This window comes from Lepidochelys kempii, chromosome 1 (assembly GCF_965140285.1).
Source record: "Lepidochelys kempii isolate rLepKem1 chromosome 1, rLepKem1.hap1, whole genome shotgun sequence".
In the NCBI taxonomy this organism is placed as follows: domain Eukaryota; kingdom Metazoa; phylum Chordata; order Testudines; family Cheloniidae; genus Lepidochelys; species Lepidochelys kempii.
The window spans coordinates 163,184,061-163,204,682 of NC_136380.1; the positions used below are offsets into that span (position 1 = coordinate 163,184,061).

At 40.4% G+C, this 20,622-nt stretch overlaps 1 protein-coding gene across 4 annotated transcripts in view; it reads right to left on the minus strand.

Annotated features, from left to right (window-relative positions):
• Positions 1-337: 337 nt before the first annotated feature.
• The window catches only part of CHAF1B (chromatin assembly factor 1 subunit B), a 31,702-nt gene continuing 11,417 nt past the window's right edge, over positions 338-20,622 (minus strand). For all 4 annotated transcript variants that reach the window (XM_073361099.2, XM_073361127.2, XM_073361119.2 and 1 more), the window contains 8 exons: positions 18,436-18,514; positions 15,280-15,373; positions 14,295-14,364; positions 14,089-14,180; positions 12,377-12,539; positions 10,805-11,233; positions 2,220-2,314; positions 338-1,683 (listed from right to left, as the gene is read on the minus strand). In XM_073361099.2, the coding sequence (XP_073217200.1) occupies positions 1,562-1,683; positions 2,220-2,314; positions 10,805-11,233; positions 12,377-12,539; positions 14,089-14,180; positions 14,295-14,364; positions 15,280-15,373; positions 18,436-18,514 (1,144 nt within the window). In that variant the 3' untranslated portion in view covers positions 338-1,561. The remainder of the gene's footprint in view (positions 1,684-2,219; positions 2,315-10,804; positions 11,234-12,376; positions 12,540-14,088; positions 14,181-14,294; positions 14,365-15,279; positions 15,374-18,435; positions 18,515-20,622) is intronic.

Below are 20,622 nucleotides of genomic sequence, written 5' to 3' on the forward strand. Positions count from 1 at the left end.
AAGCTCAGCCCCATCCTCTTCTTCAAAGATCTTGAGCAGAAATGCAAGTAAGATGTTTCCCCCCCGTTTGTATATATCAAACTTCAACAGAAATGTTCAATAGACCCTGATTCAGCAAAGTACTTTAGCATCTGCTTAACACTGTCTCACTGACAAGAATTTATTAAGTAACATTTCTTCCATATGAACACTATTTTATTCAACCCATTTCTGAAGAACTTTCATTTTAATTTGCCTCTTTTTGAATTAGTTGTTTCTCATGCAGTCATGAAATAAGCAATAAGTAAATTACATATTTTAAAAACAATTTTATAGTGAAACAACCAAAACCAGGGAACAGTATAGGTAGAAAAAAGCTTTAATATGAATTTGGAACTTTTTTTTTTCCAACTATGTACATTAACACTTCAAATGTTGGAAGCAGAGGCTTAACCAGAAGAGATTACCTGAAAAAGGGTTTTAAGTGGCAGTTTAAGTCAATTAAAAGGGACTTTCACTTATTTAACCATTATCTTACATTTTCTTTTAAACAGGGAAGGCGTGTTACAAAGTACTCCCTTGCTCCTTCTCCAACCTTCACCACCAGGGCTGAACATTCTGAAGTGTAGTAGGTTTCACAATAGTTCCATTTTGATTTCACTGTTTCCAAACCTAAGGTCTCATGTTACGTACACAAAGAGCACTAAGTGCAAAAACAAACAAATTAAAACCTTAACATACATTGGTTTTACGTATTTATTTTTTGCTAAGGGAGCAGGTTTTGGATTATGGAAAAACGGGGAAAACCAGTAATTTCAACATATATATCGCAATCCTTTGCTGTCCCTAGAAAACCTCATGCCTGCAATTTTTTAATACAGAGAATGAACAGACGAATCTGTTTCTATTGTTGAATGCCCATAACATTTAAACAAAAATATTTTTCACTTCCTTGCAGTTATGAGTTTGACTTTTATTTCAATTATACCACTGATATTGCACTGCATTTTCAAGTGTGGAGCACATAAACATTAAACATCCAAATGGAATGAAAGTCAGAGTGCATAATTATCTTGTGAACTGATAAACTTAACTGTGCAATGTAGAAGTCAATTGCCTCAGTTAAACAGTTGTTAGCCACATTAAAACACTATGAAGACAGACAAATCCTTAAAAATCCCACTCTTTTGCAAGACATAGACTTGCTGGAAGACTTAATACTTTAAAAATATCAATGAGATGATTATGAAGGAGACTGTTAGGTTGTCAAGACATTTCTATACCAATATTGCCTACAAACACTATGCTTTATCATGCAGTTGACACTACTTGGTTTAGAAAGCAGTGTTCAAGGGCCGATACAAGCAGAGTTAAGTTCCAACTATTTTCACTTCCCCAGAACAGGATTTTTGCAGAAAATCAGTCTTTTCTGCTGCAGATACCCTCCTTCACAACACCTTATGTTAAACCCCCTTAATACTCTATTTAGCAGTTGAGGCTCTCTATCACTTGCAGAAAGGGAATTTACTTTCTGGTCTAGTTGCATTGCCCCCAGACAGTGAGTTTATTGAAATTTTGGTCTTCAGTTGTTTGAACTACAGCTGGTTTGGTCTTCAGGAGATACAGAGACAGGAGTTTCATCAATTCTGGGACGTTTAGATGCTGGGGGATTGTGCACAGGATCATCAGAGGGAGAAGGTATCTCTGAAATATTGGGAAATAATGAAATTCACTTAGTTTGATTTCTTGTTCATTATTTTTCATTTAAAAAAAATTAAAAGTTAATTTAGCATGCATGAAAGATGCTGAGTTGACAGCCCTGTATACCAAAGTCCTTTATCCACTGTACAGGCATCATGCAGGAGCAGCAGTGAAAACTGGCTCGTAAAACCCACCAGTCTGAAGTGGAGGTGAATAACTCAATGCCTGGGTGTTGAGACTGACAGCCAAGATTCTAACTAACATCAACTGTGTTGCTGATGACTAATGTGGACATCTGTCCACTAGCAACTGGACTGAGAACAATAACTCACTTTATATTGTCCAAAATACTGTTAAGCCGCAGCTTCCAAAACTGAGTTGGAGACACAAGTTTCTGAATTTGTCATTAATCCCTCTGTATTCATGTTTGAACTAAAATATTCATATTTACCAAACTAGTCAAAGATCCATAATAATGTAATTTGGAATGAAATGGCTGAGCAGCGAATCTTATATATTATGATCAGAAAGTGGCTTACCATGTTGAATTGCTTCTGAGGAGGAAGGTGTGGACACTAGATTTGTGTGTGTTGAGTTTGACGTGTCTGTCTTCAGAGGAATCAAGTTTATTCTCCTTAAAAATAAAACAGATACAATTCAACTGCTTTTAATACCTCACTTCCACAAATTCTTCTTTGAAAGGTACTGTATAGTATAATTATTTATAAATATATTCCACATGAGGATGGACTACAAGCTGTTAAGATCAGTATCCCTGATCAAGCCACGGTACACCTGGTGGATGAGCTTCGTGGTTTTGTCCTCACCCACAACCATTTCAGATTTGGGGACAACTTTTACCTTCAAGTCAGCAGCACTGCTATGGGTACCCGCATGGCCCCACAGTATGCCAACATTTTTATGGCTGACTTAGAACAGTGCTTCCTCAGCTCTCGTCCCCTAGCGCCCCTCCTCTACTGGAGCTACACTGATGACATCTTCATTATATGGACCCATGGGAAGGAGACTCTTGAGGCATTCCACCTGGATTTCAACAATTTCCACCCCACCATCAACCTCAGCCTGGACTAGTCCACACAAGAGACTTCCTGGACACTACCGTTCAAATAAGTGGTGGTCACATAAACACCACCCTATACTGGAAACCTACTGACCGCTACACTTACCTACATGCCTCCAGCTTCCATCCAGGACACATCACATGATCCATGGTCTACAGCCAATCCCTAAGACACAACTGAATTTGCTCCAATCCCTCAGAGACAAACACCTTCAAGATCTTTATAAGCATTCTTAAAACTACAATACCCACCTGGGAAAATGAGGAAACAGATTGACAGAGCGAGATGGGTACCCAGGACAGGCCCAATAAGGAAAATAACTGAACACACTGGCCATCACATACAGCCCCCAGCTATAACCTCTCTATCACATCATCAACAATCTACAACCTATCCTGGAAAATGATCCCCCAATCTCACAGACTTTGGGATGCAGGCCAGTCTTCACTTACAGACAGCCCCTCAACCTGAAACAAATACTCACCAGCCACTACACAACATACCACAGAAACACTAACCCAGGAACCAATCCCTGTAACAAACCTCGTTGCCTACTCTCTCCCCATATCTACTCTAGTGACACCATCAGAGGACCCACCCACATCAGCCACACCATCAGGGACTCATTCACCTACACATCTACTAATGTGATATATGCCATCATGTGCAAGCCATGCCCTCTGCCATGTACATTGGCCAAACCAGACAGACAATCTCTTCGTAAAAGAATAAATGGACACAAATCGGACATCAGGAAAGGTAACATACAAAAGCCAGTAGGAGAACACTTCAATCTTCCTGGACATTCTATAACAGATTTAAAAGTAGCCATACTTGAACAAAAAAACCTCAGAAACAGACTTCAAAGAGAAACTGCAGAACTAAAATTCATTTGGGCTTGAATAGGGACTGACTGGCTCACTACAAAAGCAACTTTCCCCTCTCCTGGAATTGACACCTCCTCATCAATTATTGGGAGTGGACTACATCCACCCTGATGAATTGGCCCTGTCAACACTGGTTCTCCACTTGTGAGGTAACTCCCTTTTCTTCATGTGTCAGTATAATAATGCCTGCATCTGTAATTTTCACTCCATGCATCTGAAGAAGTGGGTTTTTTACCCACAAAAGTTTATGCCCAAATAAATCTGTTAGTCTTTAAGGTGCCACTGGACTTCTTGTTATACTTATTTAATTACTGCTTCAATTAACTACAATGGTATAGATGTGTTTTACACACACACACACTTTCCCTGGCTACCTTTGGTATGGGATATTCTGAACAGAAAATTTAACTCTTAAAGACAGAAATGTTTTAATTTTTAGATACACTTTCCTTGAATGAATATGTGGATATAGAGCAACACAGTACTTGTTTCTTGACTTCAAAACATGTTATATATATGAAAGACATTTTTAAAATTAAAATTGGCTGCTAAGACCAGGTTTCTACTCTGCCTCTTAAGAAAGTCCTTCCACTGTACGGGCAAGTCCTTTAACTGTAGTTGAATCTCTTATCTATACCTCCACTGGACAGTTCTGACTTTGCATCTTCTGGGGGAAATGCCAATTTTCTGCTGGATTACCCTTTCTTCTGCAGATGTTTGTTGACAAACACTGTTTAAAAAAATTACACTTTCCCAGCAACTTATTGCTTGTGCTTGTCTTCTGTTAAATCTACCAGACATGCCATTTAAAAATTAAGTATAAAAAATGGGGCAGAGTGTGACAAACAAGGTAACTAAACACTTCAATGTTTTCTTTTTATTTTTGCAGACAGCTGTCTCTATGTTATGGCACAAAGTCACAGAAATGTAAGGTTGGAAAGGATCTCGAGAGGTCATCAAGTCCAGCCCCCTGCACTGAGGCAGCACATATACCTAGACCATCCTTAACAGGTGTTTGTCCATGCTGTTCTTAAAAACCTTCTGTGATGGGGATTCCACAACCTCCCTTGGAAACCTGTTCCAGAACTCAACTATCCTAATATCTAACCTAAATCTCCCTTGCTGCAAATTAAGCCCCTTACAACTTGTCCAACCTTCAGTGGATATGAAGAACAATTAATCATGAGCCAGTTTAACAGCCCTTCCATACTTGAAGACTTACCAGGTTCTCTCCTAGTCTTTTCTCAAGACTAAACATGACCAGTTTTTTTAAACCTTTTCTCATAGGTCATGTTTTGTGAACCTCTTATTTGTGTTGCTCTCCTCTGGATTCTTTCTTATTTGTCCACGTCTTTCCTAAAGTGTGGCATCCAGTATTGCACACAGTACATCAGCTGAGCCCTCACCAGTACAAGCAGAGTGGGACAATTACCTCCTGTGTCTTACATATGACACTCCTGTTAGTATACCCAAGAATACTATTAACCACTTTCTCAATTGCATCACATTGTTGACTCTCATGCAATTTATGATCCACTATAACCCCCCCCCCAGATCCTTTTCAGCAGTACTGTTGCCTAGGCAAGTCATTTCCCATTTTTAGTTATGCATTTGATTTTTCCTTCCTAAGTGCAGTACTTTGAACTTGTCTTTACTGAATTTTATCTTGTTGAATTCAGACCAATTCTCCAGTTTGTCAAGGTCGTTTTGAGTTCTAATTCCATCCTCCAAAGTGCTTGCAACCCCTCTCAGCTTGGTGTCATCTGCAAATTTTTAAAGCATACTCTCCACTCCATTATCCAAGTCATTAATGAAAATATTGAATGTTCTGGACCAAGGACTGACTCCTGAAGGATCCCTCCCAGTTTTAAATGGTATTTATGGGATAATTATTTAAAATTACTTGAGCTCCATTTATCGATTAACCCAGTATATAAAGTTTTATGGGGAGATTTTTAAAGACAGAAGTTGGAGGAAAGTGCCCAACTGGAGCTGGGGGTTTGTGCCTTTGAAAATCTCCCTTTTATGGCAAATATGCTTTTAGTTTTTGTATATCTTCAATTTGGAGAATAATCCCAAGTAAAGCCTAAAATGTTAAGCCATCAAATTCTTTAAACTACGATTCATACAAATTTCTCCTTAAGCTTGACTGAGCATGTTTACATCCTTGTGTGTACATGCAGGAAGAGCAGAACATAAAACAAGCTTGCCTGGTCTTGGACACAGTTATCAGAGTAATTTATTGGACTAACTACACCTCAAAGCCCACCTGGTTTTTTTGGAATGCATTCCTTCTCAGGTCTCGGGCCTCTCACCATCACCTCTTTAGGGGTGGAATCACACAATTCTCCCACTCTCAGACAGGGCCTTACGCTGTAGTCCCCAGGTGCCAACTGTGATTACCTCAGCAGGCCTGATTTACGTTCAGTTTCGTTAGTTCTGTTACCTTCAGGAACAGTGGCCAGTGGTTAAAACAGTGACCACACAACTTTCTTAAAGCAAAGTATTTATTTAAAACAAAAGTATTTCAGAATAAGTCTTAAAACTATAAACTGAGTAACTATATTCATATCTAACTTACCAGGAGTCTATCCATCTTCCCCATGGTGATCCTGGTAAGTCTAAGATTCCTATAGACACCTCCAAGACCACTAAACCCTGGGTGGCATATCTGTTTCCTTAATAACACAGTTCACACCCCTCTTCTTCAGGGATTGTCCTTTAAAAGCTGCTCAGTCTTTTTGATCACCCCCTTTCCAGAGACTAAGTCACTTGTTAACTATGTACAACCCTTTGACCTGTTAGCTCACAGGACTAGCAAAACAGCTGTGTATCTTTGAGCTGGAGCCTGGAAGTAGGCTATTGTCCTCTAATTACCCCCCATGTGTTTGCTGGGAGGCTGCTTATCTAGAGCCACTGTATTGCTTTTCTGATTGTTTTTCCAGCAGCCCTCTATTAAGTTAGATCAATATATTCACAACCGTAAGTCCAAAAATCCTACATAATATACATTAACTTTGCCCACTGCCTCACTGAGATCACATGCAGCATTCATAAAGCTATTACATATCTGTATTCTTAGATTATTACATAAAAGCTCAACATCCACCACAGTCTACATTACTGTCACTACATTCTACATTATTGTCACAAAAAGGGACAGTGGATATTTTCATTTTAATGTTCTAATAACATTTCCAACATAATTTTAGAAAATCTCACCAACAACAGCACATCAAAGTGGCGCATGTAAATAAACCAAAAGAATGTGAAGCCCCTGACTGCAAACTCATGCAGTTATTCTGTGACTACATTTCTGCTTGCCTGCTATTTGATAACTTGAAATAAGACACTCACTGAAGTACCTGTGTATACCACTGAAGATTCTGTCTTTGATTGTGGGAATTGGGTCAGAGATAGAACCAGCTGCATCCACAAGCACCAAGAACAACATGCAAGTTCAGTGTTTGGATAAAAATATATTAAATGGCAAAAAAAAATAAATTAACGCAGAGTTAAGGTTGCCCAGTAATAGCTTGTGTCCTTCCAGAATGTTGAGTTCAGCAAAACTCAAACTTCAGAAAACCAAGAAATACAGAGTTAACATAAACGCCCATGTAACTTTGACTCAGCCCCGCTGGAGCTAGAATAGCCACTGGAAATAATCCACATGCACTGCAGCTGCATTCAGCGTGCGAGATGTAGTTGTATTGAATGGTGGAGGCAGCAGGTGGTGCAGGTTGGTAGAGGTGTTTGTGTGCTGAGGAGATGGGGATTAGTTTGAAGAGTGTCACAGAGAGCTGTGCTTGTGATATGAAGAAATCAAGGTTTGCACCCACCACATATGTACAAGTAAAAGAAAGGGGAGCATGTGTACCCTGCGGAGCTAGTCTGCATCATTTTATTGCAAAACTGCATAGGTTTTCTCAGTAGCAAGGCACTGGGGGGTGGGAGGGCAGCGAGCAGGTCTTGCCATTAGACTTGTCAGTAGTGAAGTGAGATATGAGAGCAGACCATGGGTTTGCTGCTGGGTAAGGGAAAACATAAGTGCAGATGCTGTCCTTTGAGTAAGTGTGTAGTGGTTGTTAAATTTCACAAATGTGGTGGTGTTAGGAGAGTAGGCTAAAGTGTTTGAGTGCAGGGCAGGTAGCTTCTTTCCTGTGCAGTGAAAAGTCAGAGTGCTACTATGTGTGTTATGGATGTCTGAGGGCAACAGTGTACCGTAATTCTGTATTTCCTGGTTTTCTGCAGTTTGAGTTTTTCTGAACTCGAAGCTCTGGAAGGACATGAGCTGGCACTGAGAAACCTTAACTCTTCATTAACCAAGGTTTTTTTGCTATTTAATTTCCTAGGTTATTTTTTTAAACAGAAAGTTGCAGTTGTAGATAGCATGCAGGCCAAGTGGACTACCAATCCTGGCCCTATACCTTTCTCCCCCAACCACTCAGCCCCACTAACCAGCCCTGTCCCTTCCTGTCTGGCTGCCCTCCCAGCTGGCCCCCCCACCCCATTTTGTCCAGGCTTCCCCCACACACACACCATATGCAAGGTGAGTGGGGGATGTTTCTGATATGTTCATGTGCCAGTGTACCCAGGTTTGCAACTGGACCTGGTCTTGGAATCCAATCTTCCCCCTATGGATGACGAGAGGACCACCAGGTTCTTTTGAGAGCCACCATAACTTTCTGAAAAGAAGCTGTATTCTGTGTACTGTCTGGTCAGTCTGGGTTTTCCCTCATGGCTCCCACCCCATGTATTCTCAGTAGGTGTAGCATCTACACATCGACCTGTAGCATAGGAGGTTCAGAGAGGTATAAAGTGGCCCATTTATCCCACTGTGATGGTCTCACCTGAATTAGAACACCTCAAGGAGATGAATATGACCTGAATCAATAGCTCTGAGACACGTGAACTGGTCTCTTCATGTCAGTGGGTGTTTCCATTCCCCCATTCCCAATGCTGGAGAGTTTCTGATGTGCGTCATGCATGCCCATCTTCAGCTCCTCAACCCAGTGTCAGAGGTGTGTTCAGTGTTCTTGGTGCTTTGAGTATGCCTGTTCTGAACTCCCCACATCCTGCTTCACAGAAGGGGGTAGGGAAAGTGTCTCAGACTGCCTCAGTAAGGCAAGCCTGCCCCAGAACATGGCTCCCATTAGGACCATTAGGACCCCCAGATCACAACTCACCTGAGGCGGGGACAAGGAGAATGGTTTAGACCCCTCCCCAGAATCTGGTTCACATGAAGGGGGTCAGCCCCTAAAACATGGGCAGGGATTCCCTAGATTCTGGGCACATGCACAGGGGGTAGGAAGCAAATCTCAGACACCCCCAAGGAGGCAAGACCCTCCCTACCCCAGCTCACATGAGGGGGAGCAGGGAGAGGGGCCTCCATACCTTTAAAGAGGCAGGAGGCCCTCAGATCTTGATGTACACACGAGTGGGCAGGGAGTGGGGCTCAGACACCCTGGGACTAGGCCCCCCCGCCAGAACCCAGTCTCACGGGGGGATAGGGACCCCCCCAAGATCCTAGACTCATATAGAAGTGGAGAATGTGGACCCACAGGTACCCCGTCCCTATTCTCTCACTAGACCCTATGCCATTCACCCCATGTATCCCTCACCTGCTACCCCCAAACTTTCACCTCCCCTACCTCCCATCCCCACTTATCCCCCTCCCCACAATGCAACCCTAACCTGTCTCACCACTGCCTCACACATACTGCCCCAGCAAGCATTTTTCACTCCCCAAAATAAATAAAACCTCTAAGATGGATTTTAGCAATATGCCACCAACCTCTTCTAAATTTCTGTCCAAGGGAGGGGGGTGAGGGACTCAAACTGACATTGTCTGGGTGGATCAAGTTCATACAACTACTGCTTATCCCCTGGAGCTATCCAGCTAGTGTGAAACTTTGAAGGCTAATAACTAAGACTGTGAATTTTGCAGCACTAGTGCAGCTGACCCCAGGACCACCCCAGCAGCTGGGGAAGCCCCAGGGCCAGCTGCACTGGCTGCTGCTCTGGCAGCCGGTCCTCAGCACTGCCCTGGAGCAGCAGTCTGGGACCAGCAGCAGGAGGGCTGTGGGCCGCCCACTGCCTGGACCATTAGTGGGACCCTGTACCACACCCCCTCCAGCAGAAGGATCGCCTGCTCTGCTCCCCCACCCTCCTTTCCCCCAGCAGCAGTCTTCAGGATGCGCCCCCATCCGTGCAGGTAAGATTTAGTCACAGGTATTTTTAGTAAAAGTCACGGGGCTGTGACTTTTTGGTTATTGCCCGTGACCTGTCCATGACTTTTACTAAAAATACCAGTGACCAAAATGTAGCCTTACTATTAATCTGTTAAATCCTCTGTCCATGCATGTGTGGCACAATCTATTAGTCGTGCAGATAGATTGGTGAGTTGTCACATGTCTAACTGCAGAAGTAAAATCTTTTTCAAGTAAAGTTTTCATCTGATTTTCCCCAAAGGCCTGGTAGGTGCCCTGCGCTCTGCTTGGGTAACCCTCAGTGTCTGGGATTCTGGGCGATGAGCCGAGCCTCTATTTGATCTGTATTTGATGTTTACAGAATTATAGGTTGCCAGAATCTGTAAATTTTAAGAAAAGCTGGAGGGAGGGTTTGGGAGAAGGGACTGTATGTCAGAAACCCCTTAGTTCAATGGCCCCAAATTTGGATTGCTAACAGAATCCCACATCCCCAAGAGGTACACCAAATTTCAAGCCAATCTGAGTAACTGTAGATTTTAGGTTTCAGAGTAGCAGCCGTGTTAGTCTGTATTTGCAAAAAGGAGTACTTGTGGCACCTTAGAGACTAACCAGTGAGCTGTAGCTCACGAAAGCTTATGCTCAAATAAATTGGCTAGTCTCTAAGGTGCCACAAGTACTCCTTTTCTTTTTGTAGATTTTTAGAACACTTTAGAGTTGAGCTTTAAACAAAAACGTGTCTTAACCGTAACCATAACAGAGTTGTCACTCTGCTATAATTAAGGTGCAAATTTAGGAACTAGAAGTCATTTTGACTTTTCACTTGGAGTATAAATGGAACATAAGGGTAATGAAAAATAGCTACAGAATTACTTTTAAACCTTGATACTTCTAAACAGCTTGTTTTGGCCTTCACATTTATCACAGGAAACTGCAATATAAATCTTACCTTGGCGTCTTACTCCAACCGTGTAAAGCATTTAGAGTAATCCTCCTGGGTTGGTTTATTTTAGCACTTTGGCTGGATGGCTGCATGGTTTTCCTCTCGTCTGAGGATAAAGCCGGAATATTTTTGATGCCAACGGGTGTTGAGGGAGAATCCTTGTTGGTTATTATTGCTGCTGGTGTTTTAGGCTGGAGTGTGAGATTACTTGGATCCACGGTCCTGTTCGGAGGGGTTCCATCAACTGGCCTGGGGACTGGGGAGACAACCTTCTGTGACTGACTCTTCTTCATTTTCTTCTCTGTTGCACTAGCGGTCGTGACACACAACACCGGTTTCTCTTTCAACGGTACTCCAAGCTCATCCTCCTCAAATGTCACAAAAGAGCAGTATCCATCCGTGGAAGAAATAGCAAGAAAGGATCCATCGCTGGACCTGTTTATTTTTTTTCAGAGGGAAGAAATCTGAGAAACTGAGCTAGTCCTGACCACTCTCCCCAGAAACATATCCCATGTCAATCATACAAGTTGCCCCATCCCCAGCTAAATGTGTAAATGTAAATAAACCTGAAATGCCCTGAAAGACACCATCTAACTCAAACAATCAACAGTTCAAGAAGCGCAGCCTTGACAATTAACTTAGTTCCTCTGGCTTTGTCTGTGGTATGGAATAACCCATTACTAACAGCAGCCAAAAGTGATATTGAATACAATTTAACTGCAGGTATACAGTTCAGCACCTTTTAACCATGATTTCTGACATGGTGCTGAATGTGGTTTGTCCTAATTTACATTAGAGTTAAACTGTGTTCAGCACTGGTTTGGCTGCATTTCTTGCCCTTTGTGCTGGCAGTGGGCAAAGCACTGCAGCAGCAACAACATGAACAGGCCCTTGCCATTCACTTCACCAAACAGTGACCACTGGTGAATTAAGAAATCTTAATTTTCTGTTCACGTTCTCATGCAGCCCCTCTTCATGAACATCATTGACAGGTTTTGAAAGAAGCCCCGTATCCAGTCCTCAGCTGTAAGGATACTGACTACAGTATGGACCAGTGGTTCTCAACCTGCGGCCCGCTTGCAGTGCAATCAGCACACAGCTGCGGCCCATGTGACATCCTCAGGGTCATACAAGCAGTATATATACTGTGTGGATGTGGCCAACATAACACAGGCATATGCAGTCCACAATGGTAAATAGGTTGAGAACCTCTGGTACAGACCCTAGAGAGGAAGGATGGTCCAGTGATTAGGGCTGCAGTCTGGGCCATGAGAAAGCTAGGTTCAATTCCCAGCTCAGCCACAGACTGTGAGAGGACTTGGGTAAGTCACTTGGTCTTTTGGTGCCACAGTTCCCCATCTGTAAAATGTGGATTATAGCACTGCCTTATCTCACAGGGGTGTCATGAGGAAAAACATTACAAGATTGCAAGGCGCTCAGGTACTATGGTAACCATATAAGTACAACTGATTGATAGATGTGTAAAGCAAGAAATAGGAGGATCCTCAGGGTTCAGAGAAGATAAGAGTGACAACTCACTCTACCATGACAAATCTAAAGGATCCGTCAATTACCTACCATGAAATGTCACTCAGAGTATGATAATGTATGTTGGATACATAACCAAAGGGAAAGGACTGCTGTGTATCATAGAAAAGCACAGAATCTTCTGAAGCAACAGCAAACACCAACCGATAGGGCAGATTTATTAGAGCAGGGATTGACGTCCGTGAAGCTTCATCTAGGAGTACAAAGAACACAACACTGAGAAAAATCACACACCATTATAATCATATTGCTTGTACTAACTTAAGTGCTTGAACAGAGTTTTTATCATTGCAGTGTATCAGTACCAATATTCTGGCTGAGAAGTTGGCACTTGTATTATATAACACTATTTTCAAGTATATACAATTTTCTGGAAAAGCTACTCTTTGGACTTAAGTTTCTCCTATTTAGTCTTAGCCTAAAAGGTTAATGGTTGGGGCAAAGTTTGGTCTTTTTGGCTTTATTTAAATTATTCAAGTGGGAATGACAATCCTCCTGTTAAACTATTCAGAAGCTTTTTTTGCACTTTAACTCAAGGTCTGAATAATCAAATCTCAAAATTTACTTTAACTCACAATCTTACCAAATTTATATAAAACACAACTTGCTATGTAATCCATTTTCTGCCTGAATTTCATTTCCTTTTGTAATTTTAAATTCAACTGTTGGCTAATCTTCTGGACTAGGATTAGTTCTTTGCATGGCTAGAGGACAAAGATACCGAAGCAACATTTTTTCCAGCTGGTGCTAAAAGGTAAGCACTAACTGGCCTTTATTTGCAGTGGTGCTGAACACACAGGCCCCACTGACTTCCATGACGATGCCTTTGAAAATCAGGCCATTTATTTAATTTTAGGCATCTAAATTTGTACATTTCAGCCCTAGTCTGGATCTTTTGCTTTCATGAGAGTGTTGTGGAAGCAGCAGCGACACCTCTGCTTAATAAAGGACTGACAGATTGACAAAATCCCATCTAGTTCTCTTCCAACAGCAACTCTGAAGGTTATGGTGGAAAAAAAATGGCACTAAGTAATAGGATCCTGTAAGGGATACTATAATTTGTGAGTTATACACATCAAAGGAGAGGGCCTTATTGTGCTCCAGTTAGAATTGAGGAAATCTGTGCCTTTTAGGAAGAATGGGAATAGTCTGGTTTAAAAACCCTAGGGTGAAATCCCGGCCCCACTGACTTCAATAGGCTCAGGTTTTCACTTCCTGACAGCCAGTTATTGTGCAGTTTGTGTACAAATTTCCCCTCACCACATCTCGGCCAATGAATCCCAGTCTTCACCAGCAACACTAGTGCTATTTTAGCCTTAGCTCTCCTGAACAAATATCTCCAACTGTTGCAAACTGTGACAAATTTTGTAGTGGTTCTGTGATGTGGGCAATCAGGACTAAAAAAATATTTTACTAGGTGATTCCTTAATGCTGGGCCAAGTTATTTATGTTTATTCACACCAGTGAGTTAAAAAGTTGTAGGAAAACACCAAGCCGTGTTTCTGCAGCATAAGAGGCCAAGTGAGAACATTTATCCACTAAACCAAAAACCACTCAAAAAGGCACTTAGTGAATTTAAGGCCTTAGAATCAGCAAATAGCTTCTCAGATGTGGTACAACAGTTATCCTGAAGGAATGTTAAAAGGCTAGGACATAAAATAGTATGACCTGCAGCAACATAGTCAGGTTTGCCTTCCAGCAGATTTCCTGTAAAAGAAGCTCCCCAAAAGGATTTATGGTACCTTTCTTATGTGCTGGTCTCAACTCAAAGTAGACTGGACAGCAGCGAACAGCTAGAGTTGCCTTTCCAGGACAGGGCAGGTGAGCTATAGGCCTATTAGAAAGAAGAAATGCTTCAGAAAATGGCATGTGAAATGGATATATACACAAACACACACACACCCATATATATATTTTATAAAGAAAATTTAGGTATATTAAACCCTACCTTTTAAGATTTTTTCTCGAAAAAACATACGTAGTGTTGGTTACATTCTCTCCTGATTCAACACAGCCAGCTGAGAAAATAAAAAAAAGTTTCAAAGCATTACTCATCAATTCAAAGGTACTAAACACACAAACTTACATTTATAAACATTTTATTTCCCAAGCATTAGCCTTAGGGCAAAGGGCCAGGTTTTTGTGATCTGACCACAACTTGAAAATGTATCCCAAATACTACTTTAAATCAATTTTAGTTTTCCTTATATACTGCTCCAAAACAAGCTTCTCTTTACTTTTGCAAATGGCTGCAACATCAATGCCTATGCAGGTAACAGACCCCACTTTGTAGTGTTGGTCTTATTAATAGATCAGAATGCTTTTAAGAAGAAGGACACAAAGGAGTAGAGTCAGAATAAGTCAAAAAAGAAAATAGTCCTTTTTCGGGGGGGAGGGATAACTCAGTGGTTTGAGCATTGGCCTGCTAAACCCACGGTTGAGAGTTCAATCCTTGAGGGGGGCATTTAAGGATCTGGGGCAAAAATTGGGGGTTGGTCCTGCTCTGAGCAGGGGGGTGGACTAGATGACCTCCTGAGATCCCCTCCAACCCTGAGATTCTATGATTCTGACAGTGCGACATTATTGATATACCAGGAATTTCATAAAGAATGCCTTATGCAAGTGTTAACACTACACTGAAGGTCTGAGTTTCCTGATGTTGGTTAATAAAATGTCAAACTGATTGCAAATTTATACAGAGATACACACTGAATTTAGCCTACTCTGTAAAATAGGGAGCCACAGGCGACTACCAGCAGCAGTATGTAACAAGAACAAGATACTGTTAACCCCTCTTGCTGCTGTAGCAGGTGGCTATATTCTGCAACATGTCCATGTTTCTCTGACATTTCAAAAAGTGATGTTCCTGACACAAGGGCAAAGTGCCCACCCAGGGCTGCCACATGCACCTGGTATATCTTCCTTTCACGTACCTGGAGTGAGAAGCAAAGAGCCGTCAGGAGTAAAACTAAGCCTGCGGAAGAATGATTTCATGCTGTCATCATGAAACATCCGATAGCTTCTCACCTGTAACATTTCAAAAGAATAAAATTTTTTTTTTAAAATATCATCTCTGAAAAACACCATTAATTCTAGTCAATACCTTTATCTTAAAGTGTGACAATCAGCTGGTTATGCGATCCAGTTTAAATGGGTCTTTAGTGGGTCTTAAAATAATTTAAGATTTTACTACCTCCAAATGGTTTTTGTAAATTATTATTTTGGGTGGTTTCAAATCTCTATGGCTAATGGTAGTCTCCCTGGATCCCTCTTCATATACTGATTAGCATACTTCAAAGGCATATTAGACTTGACTATTCCTCTCCGTTCCCTTTATTATGTTATTATAGCTATTTAAATTAAATTAGTCACCAGTAAGGGAAACAGATGAAGATACATTTTATTTACAGAGTAGCACTATTGCTTGGATATAATAATATTAAGAAAGAAAAAAATGCAATGTGATGGATCCAAGAAATTCAAATATAAAGAGAATCAAAAATTAAATAAAGACATGGGAAGACTATTTACTATTTTAAGTAAATATTCAAGTTACATATTAACTGAAACTAAGAGCCTGTCCCTTAGGTAATCTTATTTTAACTCTAATCCTAGAGATTTAAAAATGCCCCCTCAGATCCATTTTAGAGCTGTTTTTCAGTATAACCAAACCTGCTTAAGCTACTTCCTAAAGAAAAGAGATATGCATTCTTTTACAGACAACTCCAAAAGTTATTTTACTATCATTCAGAATTAATTTGGGAAAAAAACCTCTTCTGCTTCTCTCCTGGGATTTTGAACTTTTTACCAATATATTTTCACTCAAAAATTATATTACACCCACCAGATGACTGCAAGCTACTGCATTAGTAATAAAAATGTTAATGCAATATAACTAGGGCTGTCAAACGATTAAAAAAATTAATCACGATTAATCGCGCTGTTAAACAATGGAATACCATTTTAAAATATTTTTGGATGTTTTCTACATTTTCAAATATATTGATTTCAATTACAATACAGAACACAGCGTATAATGCTCAGTTTATATTTATTTTTTATTAAAAATATTTGCACTGTAAAAAAAACAAAAAATAGTATTTTTCAATTGCAAGTACTGTAGTGCAATCTATTTATCATGCAAGTTGAATTTACAAATGTAGAAGTAAATAAAAAAACCCTGCATTCAAAAAATAAAACAATGTAAAACTTCTAGAGCCCACAAGTTCACTCAGTCCTACTTCTTGTTCAGCCAATCGCTCAGACAAACAAGCTTGTTTACATTTGCAGAAGATAATGCTGCCTGCTTCTTGTTTATGATGTCACCTAAAAGTGAGAACAGGCATTCCCATGGCACTGTTGTAGCCAGCGTCACAAGATATTTAGGGCATTTGGCACATAAATATTCATACGTCCCTTTATGCTTCAACCACCATTCCACATGCGCCCGTGCTGATGACTGGTTCTGCTTAATGACAATCCAAAGCAGTGCAGACCAATGCATGTTCATTTTCATCATCTGAGTCAGATGCCACCAGCAGAACGTTGATTTTCTTTTTTGGTGGTTCGGGTTCTGTAGTTTCTGATCAGAGTGTTGCTCTTTTAAGACTTCTGAAAGCATGCCCCACACCTCGTCCCTCTCAGATTTTGGAAGGCACTTATTTGGAAGGCATAGATTTTTAAACCTTGAGTCAAATGCCATAGCTATCTTTAGAAATGTCACATAGATACCTCCTTTCAGTTTTGTCAAATCTGAAGTGAAAGTGCAGTCAGTGGGTCATCATTCTAGACTGTTGTAACATTAAATATATGACAGAATGCAGGTAAAAGAGAGCAGGGGACATACAATTCTCCTCCAAAGAGTTCAGTCACAAATTTAATGAACGCTTATTATTTTTTTTTTTAAATGAGTATCAATCAGCATGGAATCATATCCTCTGGAATGGTGGCCGAAGCATGAAGGGGCATACGAATGTTTAGCATCTCTGGCACATAGAATCATAGAATATCAGGGTTGGAAGGGACCCCAGAAGGTCATCTAGTCCAACCCCCTGCTCAAAGCAGGACCAATTCCCAGTTAAATCATCCCAGCCAGGGCTTGATAAATACCTCGTAATCCCGGCTACAAAAGTGCCATGTGAATGCCTGTTCTCACTTTCAGGTGACATTGTAAATAATAAGCAGGCAGCATTATGCCCAGTAAATGTAAACAAACTTCTTTGTCTTTACAATTGGCTGAACAAGAAGTAGGACTGAGTGGACTTGTAGGCTTGAAGTTTTACATTTTTCATAACTGCACTCAAAAACAAAACAAATACCTACATTTGTAAACTTAAACTCTTTCACGATAAAGAGATTACACTACAGTACGTATATGAGGTGAACTGAAAAATACTATTTATTTTGTTTATAATTTTTACAGTGCAAATACTAATCAAAAACAATAATATAAAGCGAGCACTGTACACTGTGTTCTGTGTTGTAACTGAAATCAATACATTTGAAAACATAGAAAAACATCCAAAATATTTAATAAATTTCACTTGGTATTCTATTGCTTAACAGTGCAATTAAAACAGTGATTAATTTTTTTAATCGCAATTAATTTGAGTTAATTGCGTGAGCTAACTGCAATCAGTCGACAGCCCTAATTATAACTATTAATAAGCTTAAGAGCTGCTGCCTGACAGATATCTTTGAAATTATTCCATTTAAAAGAAATTCTCTGTGTACAGACTATTTTTTGCTTCTCACCCCTTGAACTTTACTCAAAGGCATTAGCATTGTTAATTTGCTAAATTGGAGGAGCAGATGAACTTGCAAGAGGCAATCACTAGATGACAATGTTATCCGTGATAGTCACTTCCACAGTAAACTAAAGTCAGAGAAAACAATAGGAGGAAACATCTTCTATTCCACACATTCATATAGCAATAAATGAAAAGACAAATGCAAAAATATCTGATGTACAAGTAAATTATTTCTAAAACTGAATAGTTTTTTCCAAATTTCACTTTCAAAGAGAGCAGCCCTTGTAAAAAACATAACAATGGTTATCTCACAACATTGTTAGTATTAGAACAGTTTACCTCGCCTTCAGCTCCTGATGGCATCTTGGTAACATTGAACGCTACACGCTTAGTCTGTGTACTGTACACCCGCAGCACCCTACATAATGGAGAATATCGTTACCCACAAACAGGTACCTTCCACATTGAGCAATATCCTTGTCTATTTCATACAGAGTTACAGCACCTTCCTTTTCAATCAGAATGTTCTGGATCCGTTTGACAGTTATGTGACAAAAGGACTTCCTATAAAGCATAGGAGATTACTACTACTAAATATTATAGGACAGGACATTAACAAATAACCACTAAGGGCATCTTTACCCTACAACTTTTTGCTGCCCCAAGTTATGTCAGCATAAAGCCACCACAGTTAGCATATTGCCTGCGTATGGGCATGCTGAGCTCCCTGCATCGGCGCTGCGCACATTCACCAGGAGTGCTTGTTTCAGTGCGGTGAGGAGCATCATGATGTGCAACTTGTCACTGACTAGCACACTAAGTTTTGGGAAGTTTTGGCAGTGCATGATGGGGCAGAAACGAGTTGTGCGGGGGTGATTAGGACTGTAGGGTCAAGTTCCCATCATGCAACTTTCTCCACTCCCATGCCATCTCTATCCCATAATTTTCATGTCTTTTAAAAAAATTCCATGCACCTGCGTGACTCTCTCTGCTGTCCACCATCTCTGACAGCAGCATGGAGCCTACACACCTCTGCACTATTTTGTGAGCATTGCAAGCAAAGGACACACGATCCTCTGGTATTTGCAGAGCCACAAGAAGAGCTGCAGGGAACACGGAGCTTTGTTGATTTATTCACAGAAGCATATCTGTGACATGTGTGTATGTGCCCTTGAGGAAAAATCAGGGCTCAGACTGAAGTGGAAAAGACCTGAACAACTTCCTGGGACTTCCCTGGTGACTCCCATCAGTTCCTACAAAACATGAACTTTCACTGACAAAATAAATCATTTCTAGACATTATTGTTGCAGTTTCCTTACAACGTGAATTGAATGCAGGCCTGTGCAAGATTATCTTCCTAAATCTGCACGGGAGAAGTGTGAACAGAATTCATGTTTTTCAGGGTGTGAACTCTGAAGTCTAAAGATAATTTAAATTGTCACTTTACTATTTCACAGCCAATAGTTTTTTTTAGAGAAACATCCAAAGATCATGTTTATCCCATGTTGATTCAAAAGGACTATCAGGTCTTTCTACTTGTCCTTTCTCTGAGCCACTTGCAGGATCTGCTCCAAGTGAGACCAGTATCCTCTATAATAGAACCCTCATCATTATGAAGTCTTTCCAGACGTACCCAGACTGTTTTCTGTTTCTTAATTTCATCCTGCTATTACTTGTTACACCTCTGGAATCGAGGCTAGTAATCTAGAGGAGAGGAAGAGGGTGAGGGAAGATAAAAGGAAAGAGGAAGATGAAGGGGGAGGGGATTTATTAAAAGGGCATCACTTTATACCTCCAGCCCATAGAGAGAATAAAACCATAAAAGATGTAGGTTAACATGTATCCATCTTTTTGTCTTCAACACACAATAGAGACAAAGGGATAAATATAATTAAAGGGGTAATTGGTGATAAAAAGGTACTGAAGATCAACTAAACTAAGGCACTAGCTAAACAACGCTCATGTAATTTCTATGTTCTATGAAGATAGCCCATTAATATGCTATTTTTCTGCATTACAGAGATTCAGAACACTTTGGTACTAATGAAATCTCAAATCAGGGATCACTCTCCCAGAGGTTTATTAGCCAGTTGTGAAGTCTATCAAATTAGGATGCGTATCCCCAAACAATTTAAGGTGAGCTGCAAAGTTAAAATGAAAAACTGTGTTAAACACAGATTTGTTTGCCAAATGACCTTACTAACCAGGCTGCTGAGGGTTGGGGTATGGGGTGGGATGAAAAGAGGGACATTCAGCCCAGAAAAATGAAACTTCTGGTATCTTCAGTGATTCAAAAATGCCCAGTGGAGGATAATTTGTTTAAAAATTTAATTAAAATTATTTCTTTGTTGAATGTTCCTTTTAAGGCCTTGGATGGCATTCAACACAGAAATAAATTTGGAATTAACTCCAATTCTCACTTTACCTTTTGCAGTTCCCTTTGAAGGACCAATGTGAACAGCAATTAAAACTCACATTTCCAGATATTGGTAGTTGTGAAGTGAAAAGCATTCAGTTCTTTTCTT